Source organism: Drosophila gunungcola, chromosome 3R (genome assembly GCF_025200985.1).
Source record: "Drosophila gunungcola strain Sukarami chromosome 3R, Dgunungcola_SK_2, whole genome shotgun sequence".
NCBI classification, from domain to species: Eukaryota; Metazoa; Arthropoda; class Insecta; order Diptera; family Drosophilidae; genus Drosophila; species Drosophila gunungcola.
Genome location: NC_069139.1, coordinates 2,752,712 through 2,775,875, shown reverse-complemented (window position 1 = coordinate 2,775,875; position 23,164 = coordinate 2,752,712). Strand labels below are relative to the sequence as shown.

The window sequence follows — 23,164 nt, the reverse complement described above, 5'->3', positions numbered from 1 at the left end:
GTGACGTCGTCCTCTGCAGGATTTTTTGCCGTGTGAAAGGCGTCTGTCAATTTTACGGCTACTGACCCAGAAAAATGGAATGTTAAAGAAGCCTTTTAAGGGAAGAAGGAGAAGGTATTACAAATACCAACAAGGATTTACTGAAAGTTGTGAGGGAAATACCCAAAAATATGATGATGGCGATGACATCAGCAGTCGTCATCGCGATATGTAATTCGCGATATGTAATTGCGTCAAATAAACAGCAGGGAAGGTGCTTTGTCACGAGCCATCATCCAACTTTTTATGGCCTCCTCTCCACGGACTGTTGGCGTATACTATACATTTAATGAAGCACTTAAAGGTGACTTGATGTATTTGGGGGCAAACAATGAAAACTTGTTGGATAAGGATAAAATATAATAAGTCTTTTTTTAATAAACTAAAACTTTGATATCTTAAAGAAAAGGAATTAAACCAAGTTTTTCATTTAAGTAAATCTTGAGATCTCAATACGAATTTGAGTCCTTAATTTTATAAGAAATTAAACAAAAAGATCCACCTTATTTCGGAGTATTACACGTTAAACACGTTAAAGAATTGTAAAAAAACAACCTCAAATAAAAGCTGAAAACCTTTGCCTTTATGCAGCACCTGAAATCACCAATCTATTCCCCAGCTGTCCTTTAACGACTCCCTCGTACAAATCCGGTTGTCAGGACAAAATACTTTCTAATCCGCATCGGCGATCCGATGACAAACTGCAATCTGAAAGCAACTCAATTTAAGAGTGGTTGTACCCCGCGGGGCCAAAAATTGCAATGCAATTTGCCGGATCCGTAGCCAGAAACAACAATAACAATCGGAGGGGAGAAAACATGAAAGGAGGCCTGCTCCAACAAATTCCCACTCTCATCTCACCTGTCGTTTATCCTTTTTGTCCTGCATTTTACACCCACCCATCTGCCACCCACCGAAGTGCATAAAATTTATGTAGACACAAAACTGTAGCAGCAGCAGCAGCAGCTCAGTTTTAAAACCGAAAGAGAGCGCGGTATTTTCATTGAGAAAAATGCCACAAAATGCAACTCTTTTCGGGCTAAAAGCATATGGCGCAACTTTATTGTTTTTACATTTGATATTTCCAAATGGCGAAGGGGAAGATAAAAGAAAAGCACTTGCACTGGGCAAAGTGCAGAGGGCCAACGGAAAACGCCGCATATAGTCGGCTCTGGGAAAAGTCTATATATCATATATGTGCGATTTACAGGGGGTGGCTTTCGGTTTTCGGTTGTTGAGAACTGGAAGCAGCGAAGCATCGAAGCTGACTGGAAATTAACCACCCTCGAAAAAGAAGCGCCGCCGTGCCGCGTACACCGAGCAAAAATCTGCTCTAGTTAAAAAGGCATTTCCATCGGCGGCGGGACATAAATCTTCCACTGTAAGAAAGAGAGAGAGAGAGAGAGAGAGAGAGAGAAAGAGAGAGGGAAAGAGTGCTGTATGGAGAAAGAGATGGATGAAACAACCCCCTGAAATCGGGGGAGATGTATTTTGCAATTGGAATGCGCGCGCAACCCTCAACGAAAGCCGACGAAAATCGACGAAAATCGAGACGATGGTGGCCGCTACCCTGGGCTGCCTTTCAGTCAACTTTGGGTATCCGTACGTGCCATTTCACCCGGACCGCTCACGGATCGCACGGACTTCGAAAGCGAGCCAGAAACACTAACCCAAATCCCTTTTGGATAGCCCCCACTCAGCAAAAAAGAAAAGAGAGCCCAGATAGTGTACTAAGTGAATGCTACTGCAAATGGAATTAAATGTATAACAAAAGGATATATATATATATGTATATACCACGAAATCGGACGCTTGCCATTGATATTGTCCTGTCACAGCAGTATTGTAACACTATATTCTATAGCTTACTGCTGGGTCGGGGCATTAACATTGTTGAGCGTCATTAGCAACGAGGAAAAGCCGAGGAAAACGCACCAGAAAGCAAGCTTTCTTTTCCGGCTTTGGTGGAAAACACACACGATGCGATTGTGTGTGTATATGAGCAACCGGAAAAATCAATTTTCCATTTTTAATTCAAAGCTCACACACAGAGCACAGGACACTCGCACACACACACACGCACGCACACAGAACGCACGTGCATGTATATATACAGCTGTATATGTGTATCGGGCCAAAAAGGGATAAGCAGGATGCTGCAAATTTTGCAGGGCGAGCGAGAGCGAGATTGAGAGTGAAAGGGACATAGATAGCCAAGAAGAGAGAGAGAGAGAGAGAGCGAAATTAGAGAGAGCGCCAGGACACACAGGGACAATTCGCATTTTGTATAGACAAATGCTGGGAAAATTAATCAAAATCAATTTAGCAAAATTACAGTTGTAAGTTCAGCGAAAGGATAAACCAGGGATTAGCCTGTTCTACAGTACCCAACCCAGTTTTCTTTTAAGTTCAGTAAAAAGAAAACCAAAAAAAAAAGAGGCAACGACCACTCCCTGATTCTTCTCGCTTTTTTCGTGGGAGTTCCTCGGTGGGCTGAAGAAAAGCATTAAGGGGGATGCAGAGGCGTTTTTTTTCGCCCGCAAAATTGTTGCCAGCCCGAAAAGCCGGAAAAGTTGCACCTCATCTTCATCATCAACCCCTAAATGTAATCCCAACGCATTATCCTGCATAAGAATACCAAACTAAACAAAAAAAAATGTAGCAAAGATGACAAAGATAGATGATGAATTTGAAAGATTGAGGACAGAACTGCACCAGAACAGCAGGGACATCTGAAAAATGGCATTTAAATGCAGTTTCAAAAAAAGGATGGGAGCTAAGGGTTGCTCTCTCTCCAAATCTCACGTTTCTGCAGTTTGATGACGATGATAATGGCCTAGCTATAGGATTAGTCCACACATAAGGGGGAGTGAGGTTCGAAATTTGCCGGCCTGCAATGGCACATGCTGTTGCTATTTGCCATTTACCAATGCCGTTTTGGGTTTATGTTTCTGTCAGCAAGGATCAAAGCCTATTTGGGCGTTTCTCGGCAGCTGTATGCGTTAGTGTGTGTGTGTGTATCTGTGTGCATGTGTGTGTGCTTTGCCTAAATACTTCGAAATTGGTCAAGCGTTTGTTGTGCCCATCAAATTGACAACGCTTAGCTGTGCTTGAGGTAGCCAAATTGTTTCTGCATGCAAAAGGGGTACTCTGCATCCTTGTGCCATGATTAAGGATTAGGGGTTGCTGTTGCTGAATTTATTATGCACAATGCACCAGCGGAAGTAAAGTGGTCTCCGTTTCAAAACGAAAACATCCTAGTTGTCATGCAAGCATTGAGTTGGAATACTTACATCGAAGAGGATTACTCATCTTAATTATACCACATTTCATAGATACTTTGTAGATGTTGGACAAATTTAAAACGAATATCTAATATGTATTTAAAATATTGTATACTAGTTTCCTTGTAAAAAAACTATCATTCCTAAAATGTTAGATTAATTTTAATTTGTAATTTAGAAGTGACACATTTGAAAGATTACGGAAAAAAAAATATAAAAAGTTTATATATCTTTTAAAAATGTTGCACAATAATTTCCTTCTAAAAAATCCATCATTAAAATTTCGGATTAGTTTTTTATGAAAGTTTTGTTTGATTTGTAAATATAAACATGTGTTAATCTTAGCTTATTTGTTTGTTTTCCTAGAATATTTATATATATTAAGCTCTATACGAAAAAAATGTAATGGAAAGTTAATTTCTGACACTCCGATTTACCATACAATATAGGACGAATTCATTTGCAACACCAAAATAAACATGTCAAAAAGTTGACGCTAACATTTTTCCTATAAACAACGATACCTATGTCGGTCAACAACCAATTTTAAAGGACTCACCATTAACCCTTTTAAATGATTAATTGCCACAACAACACACAAAATGGGCACCAGTCCTTTACCCAAAAAAAAAAAAAAATAGCAAAGCAACGGAAGCTGGTGATAAAAAGTACGGAAATTACGTTGACCTAAAAATAAAATTTGCCCACCAAGTTTGCCGGCATTGCCACCTAGACACACACATACAAACAGAAAGAGACGGGGAAAGAGCAAAAGAAAGAGAGAGAGGGAAAAGGATATAGGGAGAGACAGCAGGACACGCACTTGCACTCGTGCACTTCAAATATGATGAAAAGGTAAACGTTCCAAACACACAAACGCACACAACATCAAGAGACCCGACAACGACGATCTCGCAAGGATAAGAAGGATAACACATTTACATATATATATATATAAATATATATATGTGGGCAAGAGTCCTTTCGTGGCTGGCAGTGCATATAAATGCGTGGAAGAACTGAAGGGTTAAGGTAAGTGGTTCCTCATAACCACCGACATATTCCCCACCCACAGAAGTATGCAAATTGTCGGTGCTTTTGTGAGCTTATTAAGTGCTTGAAAGTGCATTTCAAAAAAATACACCCTCTAGGAGTGGGGGAATGGGGGTGCAAGGACCTGCAACCGGAAAAACGGTTTCAAGTCAACCCACTCGGAAATGAGAAGCCGGCGATTGCTGCTCCCTTTTCTCGCTCTCTTACACAGAATAACAGCATCGAAATGAGCAAATGCACAGAGAGAAAGTTTAGTATATAAACTACATGCAGACCGTTTAACATACTTTTGTTCTATATTAACAGATTTGTTTTCTCATGTTAGTCTTACTTTTGTAAACAGTTCTAACATCAAAATAAGTGAATAAACCAAAAATAATAGGGTGGTTATCTGAATAAAATTTTGTTTGCTTTTTGTATAGTTCTTGAACACCTTCTATTATTTGAAATTATGGGAGCAGTCTTAATTTTTGCTATGGTAAACTAAACGAGAACTGTATCAACGCAAAAATCTAATATTGACACCTAACTGTAAACATAACTTTTTGTTGAAAAGATTATTGTTTAATATAAAAAACACAGAGCAAGGAGACAATTTTGTAACAAAATATAAAACAAATCTATTTTTAGTAATTAATATTAGTCTAAGCAGTCTAAGCAATTCATACTTAAAACATTGTTCAAACAAATTTGTTGCTTACAAAACTTGTCCTGCTTTTGGGGTAATTATACTAATTAAAAGGTGTGACAGAAGGGGACCAGCGCCCCATAAAAAGTCTCAAATTACCGAAAGCATCCTTCAACAAGTATGTGGCAAGGACAGTTGGCCAGGAGTAACAGACCGCCGCCTAGAAACATGCATATTTGCATACAATATCGTCGTGGCAGGCGAAAGGCAAGAAAGGAAATCCTTTGCGGAGGAGCAAGAGTAAAAGGACCTCAGAAGACGCCACTTGAGTTTGTCAGACAAACCAGACATCGCAGCCAAGTGGCCACTTTGTCGTCTAAATGACTCTGTCGAGCCGGAAATTCCTCTCAGCTTTCTGTCCTTTTCAGGGAAATTGACAAACAGGATGCTTGTAAATAGAAACAGTAAGCTTAGAATCACAGAAGAGCTTGTAGAGCGGAAATCTATCAATGGTCATAATTACAAGAGAAGCTTAAGTTAAACTTTCTGGCATAAATTAAGTTTTGGACTTTTAATAATAGCTTGTTTTCTTAGAAATATAATAATATAATATCAAATATCATAAGCAGTAGTCTAAGGGGTAAGGAAGAGAAAGGGTCTGAAAAAGCTCTACAGAAAGCATATATCCTTTGAAAGTATTAAGCTTGTATTTAGAGCTTTTCACTGTTGGCAAAATAAACTTCAGCTAAGTTGGACGTGTATCCAGGACATTGAATCAATCGGAGTTGGGAAGCTTTCTTTAAAGCTTTCTGATAAAGCTTTGGTTTTCCGTCAACGGATAAAGGATAAAAAGGGATAGATTATTAACAGAGAGAAATTTTAATTTAACATGTATTAAATTTAAGTTTACTTAAGAAAGTTTAGTTATAAACTGTTTTAACAATACATAAATTGCAAGTTTTTTAATAAAAATTCTTTTTATTAAAATTCTATTCCTTTAAATGTGGAGACTAAACTATCAACTAAGTATGGTGAAATCCCTGATCAGAAATCAAAACAATATACTAAGCTTTAAGTGCTACCAAACAAAATATTTCAAATAGATTTCACTAAGCTTAAGAAGCCACCATAATTAAGATTCTAATAAACATTTTGAAGAGATACCTCCTTTGTCTACGCCATCAAATTTGATGTCAACAATCTCACTCAGCCTTAACTGATGTAACAAATTCGTTTATGCCTCTCATTGTTTGCCCACAACAGCAACAACGCCACAAAGGGCATACAACAAGGCATATATGAGGCACATAGGGCTGAGTCAGCAGCTTTGAGACGACGACGCATCCTGCTTATGTTCACGTTCGCAGGATGCAGTGCGACAAGTGCCACTTGAGAAAATGCTTTTTTTTAGGGAAACGCCATGCACACTCGACTGGTAAATGCTGACACCAAAGACCGGCTCGGCTGAAGTATTTTGCGGGCAAATAGTCCTGAGAATGGGGCACTACCCACTCCACTACCCGCCATATCCGCACATCCTTAACTGGTCTGAATATCCTCGCAATAAAAGTCACTTGAGTGACATTTTTGAGCTTGCGGCCATAAAGTAAAAGGCAAACAAAGCTCAGACAGCCGGAGTTCCTTTTCCAGTCGCTGTTTTTAATCGATTATTTTCGCGTTATTGTTTTTTTTTGTTTGTTGTACCCCCAACTCTCTCGCACAGAAAACAAATCCTGTCTGAGTGTCGCATTGCAATAACAATGGGGACGTACTGCAAAAAATGCAAATGCATAAATCCAAGCACAAAAGATTGTACATTGAACTTGTGCTGTATCATCATCTCATCTCTGAGGGGAAAAGGAAGTGATTTCGCGGGGGCGAATTGAAATGTCCTCGCATGCCTCGTGACATCATATTCAATATACATAATCCCGATAAGAGCGGGTTCTGCAGATATGGTTACCTTCGTTTATCTTTCCCTGCCTGAGGGCTTGGTTTTCTGTACCCTACAACACGCTTTTCTCGTTGTTTTCGTCACGTTTTGCGATCGGCGATAAACCCAAAGGAAAACAGCTATGTCCTACAGCAGCTCCTTCGTCATCGTCGTTCCTTATTTTTGCAGGCAAGCAATGCACGCGCCGGATGTCGTTAAAATGGCAACCGCCACTTCCGGTTGGCGGAATTCGCGGAAATATGTGAACTTACCTGCAAAGTAAACAAAAGCACATGTGCAAAATTTCGATTAGTATGTTATGACCTTAGGTATGTGAAAATTTTATAGGCTGAAAAAAGCAAATTGGGAGATTGAGATACCTATTGCTTAAAATGTTAAATCCAAATTTATGAAAATATGTAATCTTAACGAATAATATTGAACTTTTGGTCTTTTGATAGTCGATATGTAAATTAGAAGATTTATTGTTTAAAATACTTTTCGTTAAGCTGAACAGTAAGATAGAAACTTTCCAGAAATAAAAATTAAACTTATTATCTGTTAACAAAAGAATGCCCAAACATTTAATTGTGCTACTTAATTGTAACGAAGCACTATACAGATTGTAAGAACTGCATATTAAATTAATCTGACAGCTTTTCAGCAACCAAAGTAAACTGCTTAAAATCGCACAATAAAGACTCCCCAAAGAGAAAGTTCAATCAGACCACTGTATTTTGGAGTCAGCTTTATATGCCTGTGGTTCCAGTTAAGCTTAAAAAGCTCGAGAGGCAGCTGATTATGGGAAGCAGTCAATTTAAAAAGAACTACTCATTAAACTTATGTTACTTATATTACTATATGTATTTAATTTAAAAGATCTAAATATCTAAATGTTTAAATACCATTCCGTTAATTTCAATAGTCCTACAAATATTTTAAGCCCGTTTATTGACCTATCCCAAAAAAGATTTAACTTTCAGCTTCGCGTGCTAAATGGCCAGAAACTTGGTCACTAGCACAGATTCCCGCCAGCTCCCTTTTTTTTCCGCATCCACTCACTGTAAGAACTTTTGTTGACCCAACAGATTAGCAGCTAATGGGAGAGCACTCTCACAGCAATTCCCGCCAACTGAGCCACTAACAATTACTTCTTGTTAAGAAGAAGTCAATGAAGATAAGAGTGGGAAAAAGTGTGAGGTTCTGCATATTAATAAGCCGAAAAATAAAGTTGAACAAATATGCAGCAAAGTGCTTCGACTTCGTTCAGTTTGGTTCAGTTGTAAATCTCAATTCGTTGAGGAAAGAGCAGATATTCGGACTATGTGGAATGCTGTGCATCTGGTGGTCATTTTGCAGGCAGGTGACTATCATCATCTCCATAAATTGCGGGAGCATAAGTCATGCACACAGTGAAAAAAATGAACAGCAAAATTGGCTAAGAATTTGGTATTCAAAAAATTTTTAATAATATTGAGAAAACACTAGTTACCTATAAAAAATGGTAAATAAATATCATTCTACCAAACTCCAAAAAAAAAAACAACTAAGCAATGTCAAATATTTTTTAAGTGTTTATAAAGTTTGTGTTAATATAACTACATTTTGGATGTTATGTCTGATATAAAACCTTGGCCCTTACGATCAAATTGAAATTAATAAAAATAATAAAATAATAAATAATATTGTTTTGACTTTCACTTTATCACAAATTCGACCTTATACCATTTCAAATTAATAAGAATAGTACATTCAGAACGTAAAGATTTACTAAAAGGTATTAAAAATGTCAAAAATAATTTTAATTTCCAATTTCATTGTTTTCAAATTTAACATAGTACCATTTTGATTGAGGCCAACGTTTTTTCCTGTGTGCTTCGATTTACGGATTGGTCTAGATGCACAGTTTCGAGCCTAATGAACTTTCGTTTCGTTGACACCAGTTTGTTTGTGGCTCGCTGCAGCAAAGCTAAAAGCGTCTGATTATAGGGTGGGCTTTGGATCTGGAACTGAGCACTATAATGCCGCTGCAGACAACAATCAATTGCAGGAGGCGAAGAAGAAGACGAATCCGAGACCCGCAGTGCAAGTAAAAGTGACAAATGAAGTGGAAAGTGCCCTCAGAATGAGAACGATGATGATGATGCGGATGAGAAATCGGGGCGGTGAGCTGCGGCGGTGGCAGACGAACTACTACTTTGACACACAAATGCCACTGCTGTCTGGTTACGGCCTAATGAGTCCCAACCTGGTGCCAATATTGGATGAGCAGCAGGAGCAGGCTCAGGGGCATAACTTGGCGCAAAGTCCCAGTTCGGTTGAACAGCAATTACTACGCCTGCAGCCGGACTACAAATTGCTGTACAATGCCGAGCACCACACCTTTTTCCACCTGCACACTCTCGTCCTCCCGGAGGACAAAATCAGGATCAAGACCAGGCCAGGACCAGCGAAATCCGAGCAGCAGGCACCGCATCGCAGACTATTTCACCAGGTCGTGGGCAACACGCTGACCGCCGCCTTTGGCCTAAATGTGATGGACAGCAAGGGGCAAGTGGTGGTGGAGGGGCAGGCGGGGCAGGTCATTAGCGAACAGGTGAATCTCTACGATGCCGCCTCGCTGCGCCGGTCGCGCTTCAGTCCCTTCAATCCCACGAGGTGAGTGATGCAGGTGGATAGCCATTAGCTACACTACCAATTTCGAAGTCTTTTGACAGCCATTTCCAAAACCATTTTCGGGTTTAAAAGCTTCATGGCTATTTGACATTTTCAGTAGGCTTTAAAAACATAAGATGAAGAGTAGGGACTACAAATAACAATGTTTTTGTGTTTTTGAAACAAAAAATCATAAAATTATAATCGTCTTAAAATAAAGTTAAAAATAAATTTAAAAACCATAATTTATAAAAGCGAATCAAACATAAAAGTATAGTCAAATAGAATATAAACATAACTATGTAAATGCCTTAATTAAATAATACCATGTGCTTTAAAACATTTATTTTAAACGTCTTAAATTCTTAAAAATATCATGTGGATAAAAACATATTTTAAAAATCCGTAAATTATAAATTTAATTGATAAGTAAACATTTTCCAGAATACTTCCTTAATTCCTTGATATTTGTTAGGAGAAATGTAATTATCTAATTCTTAACAAATTATTCTTTGAAACAAGCCTTGATTTTAATTAAAGGGTCTCACATGCGATCCGTTATAAAAAAAAACATTTAAAAGTAGATAACAATATAATCTTCTTTAACTGTGTATTATAGAAATTCATTGGATATAAATGAACCAAGTATTTTTTTCAATTCTGTTGTAATGAAAATAATAAAATCAAGCAATGCATCCCACATTCTTATTCACGTTCAATAGTTTTACAATCGAGAAATTAAGTTTTATATACCCATTTTTATTTTATTAGAATCCTTATTCACGGATGGCTGGGAAATGCGAATGCCAATATGTATAGTGCCCTGTTGCCGGCGTATTTTGATCTGAAAAATGGCAACTACAATATTTTCACCGTGGACTGGGGACGTGGAGCCATAGCGGACTATGTAACGGCCAGTTATCGGGTGAAGCCGGTGGGTCGGGTGCTGGCCAAGTTTGTGGACTTCCTGCACGAGGAGGCGGGCCTGCGCTTCGAGGATCTGCAGCTGGTTGGCTTCAGCATGGGGGCCCATGTGGCGGGATTGGCGGGCAAGCATCTACAGACTGGTCGTCTTCGGATGATTCGGGCTTTGGATCCGGCCCTGCCCTTCTTTCGATATGCTAAGGAAAAGGAACGATTAACGCCGCAGGATGCCGACCACGTGGAGGTGCTGCACACCAGTGTGGGCAGCTACGGATTCGATCGACCTCTGGGTCATGCGGATTTCTATGCCAATTGGGGCAGCCAGCAGCCAGGATGTTTTTGGCACGAATGCAGCCATTGGCGGGCTTTTATGCTCTTTGCCGAAAGTCTCCTGAGGAGTCATGATCAGAACACGGGTGGTTTCTTGTCCCTTGGCTGTCCAGCTAGTGAATGGCAGCAGTTAACCCGTTTCCATCGTTGCCCAAAGGACACTGGCATTATCCAGACCATGGGCGGCGATTTGGCCAACGTTTCTTCGGATTTCTTGGCCCAAAGACAGGGTGTCTATTATTTCCAAACAAACGACCAGCCGCCGTATGTTGTAGCACAAAATTCCAGCTTGCAAAAGGGTGGTACACAAATAAATAAGCAGAGAAATGGCTGAAGAGAACGTAATGAGCAAAATTCAACTGCAGTTCGCGTTTTTATTTCTAATTAGTAAGTGCATGCTGTACTACACACACACTCACGTGTGAGTGTTTGTGTTGTCCCATTTCTAAAAGCCGGCTGGCAAAATTAAAAAATGCTGCCATGTGTAAAATGCTTTTCATGCCAGTAGCAGGCAGCAAAAATAGAAAAAAATGAGTAAAGCTTATGAAAACATCCATGCAGGATATATTAGGACAAACACAGGAACGGAGTGTAGTTTAGTCTGGAAAATCAACTAGAAATAGGTATGCCAAAACAATATATGAAACCAAAATATAAGCCGATTTAACGAGACAAACTCGGTAAAGTACAAATTTAAAAGCAGTTTGTTTTAAAACCTCCAGCATTTATGAAATCTATTTAGCCCCTTCACATTTTAACCATTCCCTATAACCCACGTTTATTTATTTCTTATAAAATATAGTTTATAAATTAATGGACTTTTGGTAATTTAATTAATCGATAAAAATAGCCAATAATTATGAAGATTTAATGACAATTTTCCTTTTAAATGTCATTGTCCCGAATGAAACTTATTCAATTTATATTTTTTTATTAAGATTACTTAGAGAAACTGGCAAAACAAAAAGGAATTAATAAATAAAAGTAAAGTTAAAGTTGCTTAATTTATAGACCCAAGCGGAGAACAAATTTGGGAAGGAACAAAGAAAAAACTTCTCCTGAGTACCATTAAAAATTTGTGCCTGCATACTTGTATCATAAATTCTAAAGTTGGCTTAGCTCGAAAGTCAAGGATTAATTGGCCAAGGCAAAAACACACTCCCCACGCAAAATATAGCACACTTTGGGGCATTGAGACCTTGGATCGCACGGCTGCCGCTAATGTGATTTTTACGCATCATTTGAGTGAGCAGCCAGTAAATGGCCAACGGGCACAAATAACAATGAAAACTTGGCTGATGCGGATGGATGCCATAGGAAATTACGTGAACAAATATTGGCAAAGCAATACAAATATTGCGAACAACAACCATGAGTTGTTGAAAAAAAAAGGAAACAGAACATTTTTATAATAGGTCATGTCTATTTGAATTCATTTATCCAAGAAATTGCATATAAAATGTGCTTGCTGAAGCTACTTGTAATTTTCTGTTTGTAGGTAAACACTTTTTACTCTCAAAGAGATATGAAAATATTTAAATAAATTACATAAAGTTGTGCTGTATTGTATTCTATTCTATTTTACAAAAAGTTTTGCTTTCAAGCATTTTTTATGTAAATAAAAACATCGATGTATTTTTAAGAAGGTTTCTTTACAAGTCTGATTATTCAATGGCATTCACTATTATTGTTCATTATTTTATTTGTGTTTTCTATATATTGCTTACCACAAAATGGTCTCTAAATAATTCATATCCACAGTATTTAGCAGAGTTTTAATTTAATTATACACGTTTGCACTGAATTAAATAATTTTCAGTTCACTGGCTATCCAAACCCGATTTTGCAGTCATTCGTTTACACTTTTTAACTTGCAGAAGCAATGATTGAATTAGCTTAAGAGACAAGACAAGATTTTCACTTTCAGACTGGAGCGTTAAATTCTTTTTCTTGGAGCAGTTGCTCTGATGATTTCCTTACGGGGCTGACAAAAGAAGCGAGTGGAAAATGAATCGAATAAAACCCGTCGACTGTTGCCAGTTGTGCACTGCAAAGCAAACTGAAAATGTTCTCAGCCAAATGGAAAGACTGCAAGAAAAAAGAATGCAGAAAAGATGGCTAATTTGTGTCGCGTCTTCCAGCGAAGGGGTGAGAATCGAAGGGGTTGTGGGTGGAAATGGAAGTGGTACTGGAGGTTACTCTGGGAAGCCTATGAAATGTGCCCCGCACTTGAGCCAAAGAGTTGACGCACAAACTGCAGCAAACACTGAGCTGAAAAACCGAACGGAAAACTGAGCTGAGCCCTCAGACAATGCATTCCTAATTCCCGCCAAGGGGTGAGAAATTGACAGAGGTGGAAAATACACCGCGACAGTACACAAAAAAAAATCAATGAATGTCAAACTATAAATAGTTATCAATAATATTAGTAGTTTTAAATTAATTAAGTTTTAATTCTGATTAAAAACCCTTCGCTATAAATCAAAAATCTTGACATACATATGTTATTAAAAGTATAATGCCAAACTACAAACAATTTTTAATAATAATTGTATTAACGAGATTTAAATCTGAATAAATACGTTTTGCTGTTAGATAAATAACTATAAAAATTCTAAGAGTTTTAGTTCAGTATATTAAATTTAGAAAACCAATTACATTTTTAATAGGTTTGGATAAGAAATTTAGTGTACTTATTGTATACCAATAATTTATTTAGTAAAAAAGTGTTTAATGAAATCAAATACCATTTTGCTGTGTACAAAGAGATTTGTGCTCGTCTGCCTAGTCTTTTTTGGACTGGCAGCCCATCAAACCACACTGAGTGCAAGTCCCAGGGAAGCAGTCATAAAGTGTCGCGTTCCGTGCTTCCGTTCCGGCCACCTCCTTCCGCCCACCAGCCCCCTGTGCGCTGTCCTTTTACCTGCCGCCGCCCATCCCTTAACCCTTCAGCCCTCCCTTAACCCGCAATGGCTTCCGGCGCACGCATCCAAACGGGCAGCTGTTTTTCTTCGGCTGAAAGCGCATATTACTTTGGCCACAAGCAGCTCTTCTTGCAGTAATAAGCACCCGGATTAGCCGTGCTATTCATCTGCTCATCCTTGGGGAGAACCAAAAGCCTTGGGAATCTGACAAGTGTGTTGGCTGCCAGAAAGCGGTAACTTTCTTTGTAAAGACCTCAGGAAAAACTATAATTTTAATTAAGTTTGGAAAAGGTTTTCTCTCTCTCTCTCTCTCCAATTGTAATGTTTATGAAAACACAAGACATTAATAAAGTATTCTTTAGTATAGTACATTTTCAGCTTCTTGCTAATACCTATTAGGCTTTTAAGTTTGAATAACGTTATTATCATCATTGGCCTTTACTTATTTTAAAGGGTTGAATAACGTTATTATCATAATTGATCTTTACTTATTATAAAGGTCAGAATTATAACAAAATCAGAACCAACAGATTATGTTTTTTTTTGTGAGTAAATGGGTTTTAAAATCTTAGTTTATCATTGTGATTTAACATGTAAGTCTCAAGAAACCAACATGGTTTAATTTGATTTTTTAAATAAAAGTAATCCATTTTATTTCTGGCTTTTTTTGTTAGAGGTGGATATGTAAACCTCATCAATGAAGCTTTCTATAACCCAGCACTTTGTTAGTAACTCGTTATGCAATTTCGCCCCAGTATTTAGGACACAAATCTGCAGCTAAAACCAAAGAGGAACCTCTAGCTGAATGGAGGCCAACCAATGTTTGACAATATTGTGGCAAAAAAGAGAAAAAAACAACGTTCCTTCCTTCGGGGTGCGAAAAGATGTCCGACAGTAGCAACAGCATGTGGCCTTGGGAGGAGGAAAACTATGAAAGCGAGTGAGTGGGTGGGTGGGGCTCCGTTTTCAACACACACAGTCGGAGGTCCTCTGTTAGGTGACCAACGGAACGTTTATTTAATCGAAAGGTCAGTCTGCAGGATACGGTTGCCTAAACCGTTTTAAGGGCGGCAAAAGGGGAGTGGCACAACAGCAACACACTGAATGGAACAAAAGGTTGATTAAAGGCAAAATGAAGACTACAATAAAAAGTGGGGGAAAGGATTAGCTGCTAGAAACGATTTCAATTGCAGTGAAGATAGTTGAATGGGACAAATTCAATGTCCCTAGATATTGTCGGCAAAATGGCTAAATAAGTAAAAATAATGGTCGCCAGTTAATGAAAAGAAAATAGCGAAGGAATCTTGCTAGTTACTATATTTAGTTTCGCAAAAAACTTTGCTCACAATAGTTTTATGAGAAAAGATAGATTGTAAAGCAATTGTTTTACTCAGGGATTAAGATTAATTTTTAAATTACTGTGACTTTTCTTTTACATCTAAAATTTTTTTTGCCAAAAACATCATTATTTTAATAAAGAGATTGCCCCTAAACTAAGTGCTTATTCAATGTGACGTTTCGCTGCCTTAAGTTCAATCCATGAAAAGCCACCCAAAAAAAAAAGAAAACCCGCCGCACAAACTGAGGTAACTATCAAATCAAACTTGCAGGTAACAATTACATCATTTTACAGACAATACGGAATGGAACAAGGACTTTTGGGTTTTCGAGGGGTTAGGACGCTGCACTTATATCCGAAACTCACTCAAACAATTAGCTCAAAAGGCGAGGTTGAGGTCGGTGGGTGTGAGTCACCTCATCGTCATCGTCAACTGAAGCCCTATGAAAAAGTTTCAGTTTTTGCGCAAACAAATTGGATTATTCGATTACGTGTTTGTACAAGCGAATTGGGGAGGGGGTTTTCGGGGGGCGAAGGTGAGCAAAACCAGGTGAGTTGCAAGGGGGCGGGGTTGAATTGTAAAGCGGCCAAGGGAACAAGTTTTTAAGGGCACCTCTGGGGGTTCGGTTTCTTTTTTCATAGGGGTTGCAGTTCTTCTTGTTTGATTTTGATTTATTTGGCATTTGTTTGCCAATTGGCAAATGTTTGCGAATCTATAGAGAACTGAAATGTAATCTATTATAGATAGACTTCATCTTTATTCGATAAAAAATGTACCCATTTCTGTGTTTTTTATTATTCTTTAAAGTAAAAACTGAATGTGAAACTTCAAATGTTTTATTATTGCTCGCATGGTAAAAAAATGTTTATTTAATGTAGATTTAAGGATTTAAGGATTAAAGGTTATATTTTTATAATAATGGTTAAAGATCTCTAGTATACATTATATTTATTTAATGGATTTTAAGGCTTTCATTTCTTAAAAATTGTATTTTATTTAAAAATATTTTTACCATTTCTGGATCAGGTCAAGGCATGCATTAAAACGTTCACATTACTATTAAGATATTTTAATAGAACCTATTGAATTGAAATCTATCATAACCTATTTTTAAAGGAATTCTTGTTCCCATGACTGCGTTTTAAACTGATGCATTGTTGCCCTTTAAGGGGGCTTAAAAATAAAACCCAACCAACTGACTGGCGCCCAAATTGAAAGTCAATATAGTGAAAAGTTGGCAAACACCTCCTGCAGCCAGCAACTGAAATTTATTGTTACAAACTGGCTTAATTGCTGGCCAACGGTTGCAAGGGGCTTTTAAAATTCTGCCCGACTTTACTCTCTTCTAAGCTTTTATTGAATGAGGAAAAAGACAGGGTAAATTGTGTGTGTGTGGGGTGTCAGGGGCACTTTGATTGCTGCTTTTAAAATGAATTTTATAAAGTGGCTTTGGCCAGGTGTTTGAAATTTGTGCAATATAGTATGTGGGGATAGCGCATTTATTTATTTTGCTTTTTAATTTCTTGTTCGCAATTAGCAGCCCGCAGCTGTCAGTGTGTGTCTGTCAGATGGTGCGTATGAGTGATTTTTAATATAAATTTAAACCAAACAAAAGGCAAAAGGGCAGAACAGAAGTAAGAGAATCTCAAGAAAGCCCGCAGCTAGAAAAAGCTCAAAAATCAACAAACTACTGGGCAAACATGGCGAAGAAAGGGCGTTTGAGTAAAGTGTGAAGCGCAAAAGTTTTTGGGCACAACATGTGCAAGTTATGTACAATCGATAAACTGAGTGCCGAGTATATATTTTGCTGACTGGCTAACAATTAACCCCTTACGTGCCAATTGGTTGATGAATAAATTAAGCAGCACACACACAGCCACGCATCGTTGGCAACAACAAAGTCAGCAAAAATCTTGGCATTTTAATTGGCCCAGCCGACGTCCTGAAGTCGACCATAAAAAAGTTTACTCACAGTCAACTTGAAAGGCTTTAACGGAAACATGGCCTTAATGCCAAACGCCTCAAAACTTGGTTAAACTTGAATAGCCCTTGCAAAGTGACATAATTAAATTAGGCCTTTTGTTTACTTTTGCCACAACTTTATTCTTCTTGTGCTTTTACTCGCAAGGTGATGAAAATTTATTAAGCATACGCCATGTGTAACTTGGATAAAAAGTAATGAAAGGCTACAAATGATTAGGCCTTAAAGGAACTGGAGCTGGATTTGTTGTTAATCATGGTTTAAGGCGAAAACTAAATTTTAAGAATTAAATCTGTTTAGCCAAAGGTAAACGTTTTTAATCTGCTTTAAAAAACAATTATAATTTCTTAAAACAACTATAAATAACCCCGTTAGGTTTATTAAAGAAAACAATAAAAGAAAAGCAAATATGACTTTTTAGAATTATTTGATAAAAATTGATATAGTTAATAATTCAAAATTAAAATAGTACAATGGTCAAAGTTACTCTTTAACCATTGGGTTTCCCAGTCATTCCCAAATAGTCATACATATATGCCAGATTTATTTATTTACATTATGATTCATTGAACCAGCAGCGTGATTTTTGTCATTCCTTAACTGTGAAGCAATTCTCAGGACACGAAAAAAAGGGAAAACCCCCGTCTCTTTTAACAATGACATTCGGTGACCCCACTGCGTCCCCCACTGAGGGCAAACATTGTGCAAAATGTGCATATGCCACAGGGCTGCTGTGAGTTCTGCGCTTCGCAAACTTTCCCCACCGCAATTTTTGTCCTTTGTTGGCATTTCACTACCCCAGTCTTTCTGTGTCACTTTTTGTATTTACTCTGATTTTTGTATATAAGAGTTTGTATTCCATTTTATGTCGTACGCATACAAAACACTTGGGGAAAAAATTAAGCAATTTATAACAGAAATTATTGCTTGTGAAAAAATATATGCGCACGAAATAACCAAATAAACTCGTCGATTTACACTAATTGTTTGATTGTTTTCAGCATGCAATGGTAGTTTAATTGTTTGCACTTCATATCTGTGGAATATTAAAAGTACGTTTGCATTCGTTAGCTTTGGTTTTTTCTAGCTGTTTATTACTCAGGCATTTTAAATCAAATCCAAACTACAAATTTTACGGATGAAAGTCTCACAAAAGTTTTTAATTTTTCTTTGAATCAAGCATTAAACAAAAAATCAAGACAAAAAAAATTATTTCTGAAAAAGTCTTATTACTAACAGGTAAAAAAATGAGAGCATTTAAATATTCAAGGCTTTTTTTTCAATTTTACTTCGCTTGGCCGATAATTACTATTAAATTCATTAAATAATATTATGGTTATGGCCACTCAAACTTAACTCAACTTCAATGTTTTACTTTCTCTGGGGAGCTTGGCTAAACTTTGTTTCGGTTTTTTTTATATTCCAATTAAAAAGGCCGCATGAGCTGCCAAAAGCGAAAACCAAGTTCAAGCTGGCTTATACCCATCGCATACATTTTGAAAGCCACTTCTCTCCGACGAAAGTTTGATTAATTTTTAATTTTATTTTTTGCTTTTAAAGTTGGCTTTTAAGTTTCTTTTTACCCCACGTGATGAACGTAAAATTACTTTAATCCTGGCAGGTGAAAGGGAATTTTGTGGCAGGGAGTCAGTCAATCATAATGAATAATTCGATCGAGGCTTTCAATGGCCCTCCCTTTCCTTACATTTAATAATAAATGGGCATAATAAAGTTAAAGTCCTATGGCTTACCCGGCATATAGAGAAGTGGCGTTCATCTCCGATACTGACCTGCAAAATACAAAGAGCAAAGCGAAAGGGAAAACACGATTACAAAAATGTCAATTATAAGTTTTTAAATCGGGTAAAGTACATTACGGGGAAAAGCTAAAGATAACGATGAAAAAACAGCAACACAACTTCAACTACGTTTAACTAGGAAATTAAGTTGACTGTTTATTTATTTATTTTTCCTATGGGAGAGAAAACAGCTGACGGGGTAAAGTCAATTTTTTGCTGTAAATTGCATTTCACTTCGAGGGCTAGATGATATCCCCGGGCCACAGAGACAAAGAAACGGATAGAGTGAGTGGAAAATCTGCACAGTTGATAGGTAAAGTGCAACAAGAGCAGCTGAATAAGAACGAAGCTAAAAGGATTATTATAAAATGTAAAAGCGGAAGTTTAAGCCAAGGTTGCCCAACTCTATAGGTCGGAAGTCTGTCTGATGCAGATCAAAATTCGGGATGAAAGGAGCATAGAACCATATCAACTGCCAAGTTGGAGTGGCAGATTTCATTGGAATATCGTAAGACGGGGGAAATTTATCAAAGGGAAATTATGGCTAGCAAAAGTATTTAAATCAATAAAATAAAAGCCATAATCATGAATTTAGTGAAGCGAACAGTTTAAATATTTTTATACCAAAATCCATTTTATTTAATAATAATGGTCTGGATACAACATATATATAAAAGTATACTAATGTACAAAAGTCTTGCTTTACCAAAAGAATCTTTATCAAGTTAATTGTCACTTGTAATAATTTTTAACTTAAATTCATTAAATTGCTTACTGGTTAAGCTTTAACCAAGAAAATTAGCTGAAATAACGATTTTATTAGACAATTGACTGCCAATAAACTTTCAAAGTCTAAAGGAGAAACAAAATAAATAATAACCTGCATTTGAAATTAATTAGAACCAAATATCTTAATAAAATGATTTTCATGTTTTTCCTATTCTTTTATGTATAGAAACAGAGTTGAAAACTAACTGCTCAAGCAAAAGTGACAACTCTTTACTTAAAACTTAGCCAGTAATGACAGTCTTAGGAAAGATTCCCACTACTAAGAAGTCCATACTTTTCATGACAGAAAGTTGTAAGAGGACATAGAAATTGTGTTTGAGGTAATCTCTGTACTCTGCCATTCTACCTCCATCTCTTCTTTTCCGTTTTGACCATCAACATCACACTTTGACACAAGTTTCATTACAGAACATATTGATCCTTGGGCAGCAGAATTTATCCTCCGGCCCAACAAGATGAACAAGAAGCTAGAAAAGGACCAAGTGACGAGACGCACGTGCCAAAAGTCTCAAGTTTAGCTTTGGATATGGCTACTCGCAAAAAAATTCGCTCAAGGCGCTTGCAGGAAAAGGGAGGGCGGCAAAAAGCAGAGGTGGTATGTGGAAATTTGAGGGAAAAACCGAGTGGGATGACGACAGCTTGGGCCTGTCATGGTAAACGCGATGTGAGCGCTGGTTGGCCTTTGGCAAGATTCTTATTGCATGCATGTGGCGCACAAAAAGCGGCGAAAGGGAAAACTTGGAAGTGGCGAAAAAAATGTGTTGCATATTCATGTGTGCCCCAGCCAACGGACCGTTTGAAGGCATTTGTAATTAAAAAAGCAAGAATCGTTACCCCATTCAAGCAACAGTGGTCTTAACTGGAAACTATAAGTTGATATCATAAAATGTTTCATTTTTACAAATTGGTTGCAACTTTGAAACAAATTCTATACTGAACTTATTATTCATTTTTAAAGGCAACTGAATTGTTTTAAATGTTAAAACTAATTACTTCCCAACTTAATTTATTAAATGAAAATAAAAATGCCAATTTAATAACCAGTTCATATTTAATTAATGTTAGCTTCCAAATTGAAAGAAAATTTTGTCAGAGTTTATGATCAACATTTTGCTTAGCATTTTAAAGAAGCTAGAGATAATAATTTTTGCCTTTTATGTGGATGAGTTCCCTGTTTACGGAGGCGCCATATGGTGGGCGGTAGGCGTGGCTAAAGGATAGAAGAGTCGCAACGCTTAAGGATACTTGTGCAAGATTTATGATGTGTTAGTTTTTTTTGGAGTGGAGTTCTCGCGCTCAACATGCATATGCATATGCTCAAGCATGCAATTTCTGTTTTCCACTGTTTCACCCTCGGTTTTTTCCTCCATTTTTCCGCTTTTCCCCTCGCTTTGCATTTGGCAAATGACGCTCAATTTTTTAATGAGCGTGGCGGAAATGTGGAAAATGTCTGTGCGAGCGTGTGGGTGTGAGCTTGTGGGTGTCACTTTGATTTATGAACATCGGCCTGGCATCCGACAGATTTTGTCATTTTCAGCTGTCGCTCGTTGTGGTGGAAAGTGCGCTTTTAGGCGGGGCGCAAAAGAAAATTATTCTTAATGGTCACAGCACAGCCATGAAGTGTCCTTCTGCGACTCCTTCCACTTTTGGATATTGATACGTAAGCCCTTCGTCGGAGCACTTAAACTGTATTTACGCATGTGCGTCCATTAATCAAACAATTTATCAAAACATGTCATTTGACGTGGCTCGGAGGAGTGGCAGGATGTTTGACTACTTCTGCTATTATCGAGCCCGTCAAACAGTAAGGAATCGACTTGTGGGCTCAGATTGCTGTCAATCATGATGCTCACAATGATCGTTCATTGCCACACTTCCTGCAGCCAATTATCCGCAGCCAAGTGAAAACAAATATGAAGACACTTTGCAAAAATATATATATACTTAAAGTATATCAGACATATTTACATACAAAAGCAGTTGCCTTTAGTTCACCAAGAGCGGTATACAGGACTCACAAAGTCGAAAGAGGTTAATAATCAGACGCACATACACACTCACAAACAGGATAAAAACCGTAGAAAGATTTTTAGTGGGGCCACTTTTGTGTGCTCTCACTTACAACAGGATAATGCAAAGTTTGTGATAATGTTTGAACAAAAAGAGCACGCAAACAAGACGAGCGAAGGACTTTGGGCATAAAAGGATATGAGAGTGTAAGCAGGCATTTAACCTCTCACAAGTATAACCATCCATCAAGATTGGCTTTCACTTTATTGATGGTCGGGTAAATATTTAAAGTGCATGTAAGTGTGTCAACTATAGTAGTTTAAGGAGAAACGACGCATTAGTAAAATGACTATATAAATCATTATTGCTTTCTAACATTATGTAAATTTATAATTTAAAGTATATATAAGTATTTTATTTAATGTCTTAAACTATATAATAATTGAGCTTGAGATTGAGTTCTTGTTTTCTACACCCTCACATTTTTATGTCATCTTGAAAACGGAGAACTTTTCCCTTTTGACTTAACTTTTGGCTTCATTTTCATAAGAGTATTTCGAGACTGTTTTCAGTTCTTCTGCATTTCCCGCATTTCCCGGTTTCTATTTATTATACATTTCCTCGTCAGCGCCGCCGGATGATGCTTTGCATTTTCCCATTTTCCATCTCTCAGAATCCGCTTTGCATAGTCGGGAAATTTAAAGCGTTCTTTTAGGGGCTGCTCAAGTGGTTTCCTACATTTTGGCAATTCTTGCATCGCATTTGGCATGGTTGAGTGGTTGTGTGCGTGCTCCTTACGTATGCATGTGTGTCAAAGCCAGGCAAAAAAGTAAAAGATGGCATACTTTTCGGGGCGCACTCAGGCACACACTCCCTTTAAATCAGCATTCATTCATTTTTACGGTCTCTCAGGTTTTTTTTTTTGTACTTCTTGTGCTAGCACACGCCTCCTTCAAATAATTGAATTTTTATGACCTAGGCGACAAGCCGAGGAAAAGGGGCGAAGAAACCGCCGGGAAAAGTAAAAACAATAAACCAAACAGCCATAAAATAACCATAAATCCAAATTTTTGAAAGCGCCTAGGCTGCGGCGAAGCACAATGTTTTTTATTAGCTGCCATAATCGAAATTCGGTGTTCGAGGTTCAAAGTTATCCATGTGTCCGCTTACTGCGTTTAAGCATGCGACAATTCTTTTATGTAATCGCAATACAAATTGCATCTGCCATTGCAATTCGAGATAGTCTGAGTGAGGTCAAAGCTTATATATTTTCTGAGTGCAAGCAATAGTTTTTACGCCTGTAAACTTTTTAGGATTCGAAACTTTAGCCGTCTAGCCCGAAAAAGGCATTTCCGGGCAATAAAAGACCGGCGCGTTGCAATTTCCATTGCACACAGAACAGCACAGGACACAGTGCAATGAACTGGAGGCCCGGAGACAACAGTACGGAAAAAACTTTTGAACATGGCGTGATT

General features: G+C 37.7%; 2 protein-coding genes across 8 annotated transcripts in view; one reads left to right on the top strand and one right to left on the bottom strand.

Annotated features, from left to right (window-relative positions):
* LOC128258697 (uncharacterized) overlaps window positions 1–23,164 on the bottom strand; it is a 102,278-nt gene that overhangs the window by 19,529 nt on the left and 59,585 nt on the right. For 4 of the 7 annotated variants that reach the window (XM_052990496.1, XM_052990530.1, XM_052990512.1 and 1 more), the window contains one exon: window positions 18,843–18,881. The exons of 2 other annotated variants lie outside the window; for them this stretch is intronic. In XM_052990496.1, the coding sequence (XP_052846456.1) occupies window positions 18,843–18,881 (39 nt within the window). Of the gene's footprint in view, window positions 1–12,573; window positions 12,891–18,842; window positions 18,882–23,164 lie in introns of those variants that run through there. One more of the 7 variants, XM_052990548.1, reaches the window with a different exon arrangement.
* LOC128258783 (lipoprotein lipase) lies at window positions 7,945–11,380 on the top strand. Its single transcript, XM_052990657.1, has 3 exons — window positions 7,945–8,300; window positions 8,881–9,595; window positions 10,364–11,380. Exons 1-3 carry the CDS (start codon window positions 8,261–8,263, stop codon window positions 11,178–11,180), a joined length of 1,572 nt encoding a protein of 523 aa, XP_052846617.1. The 5' UTR covers window positions 7,945–8,260; the 3' UTR covers window positions 11,181–11,380.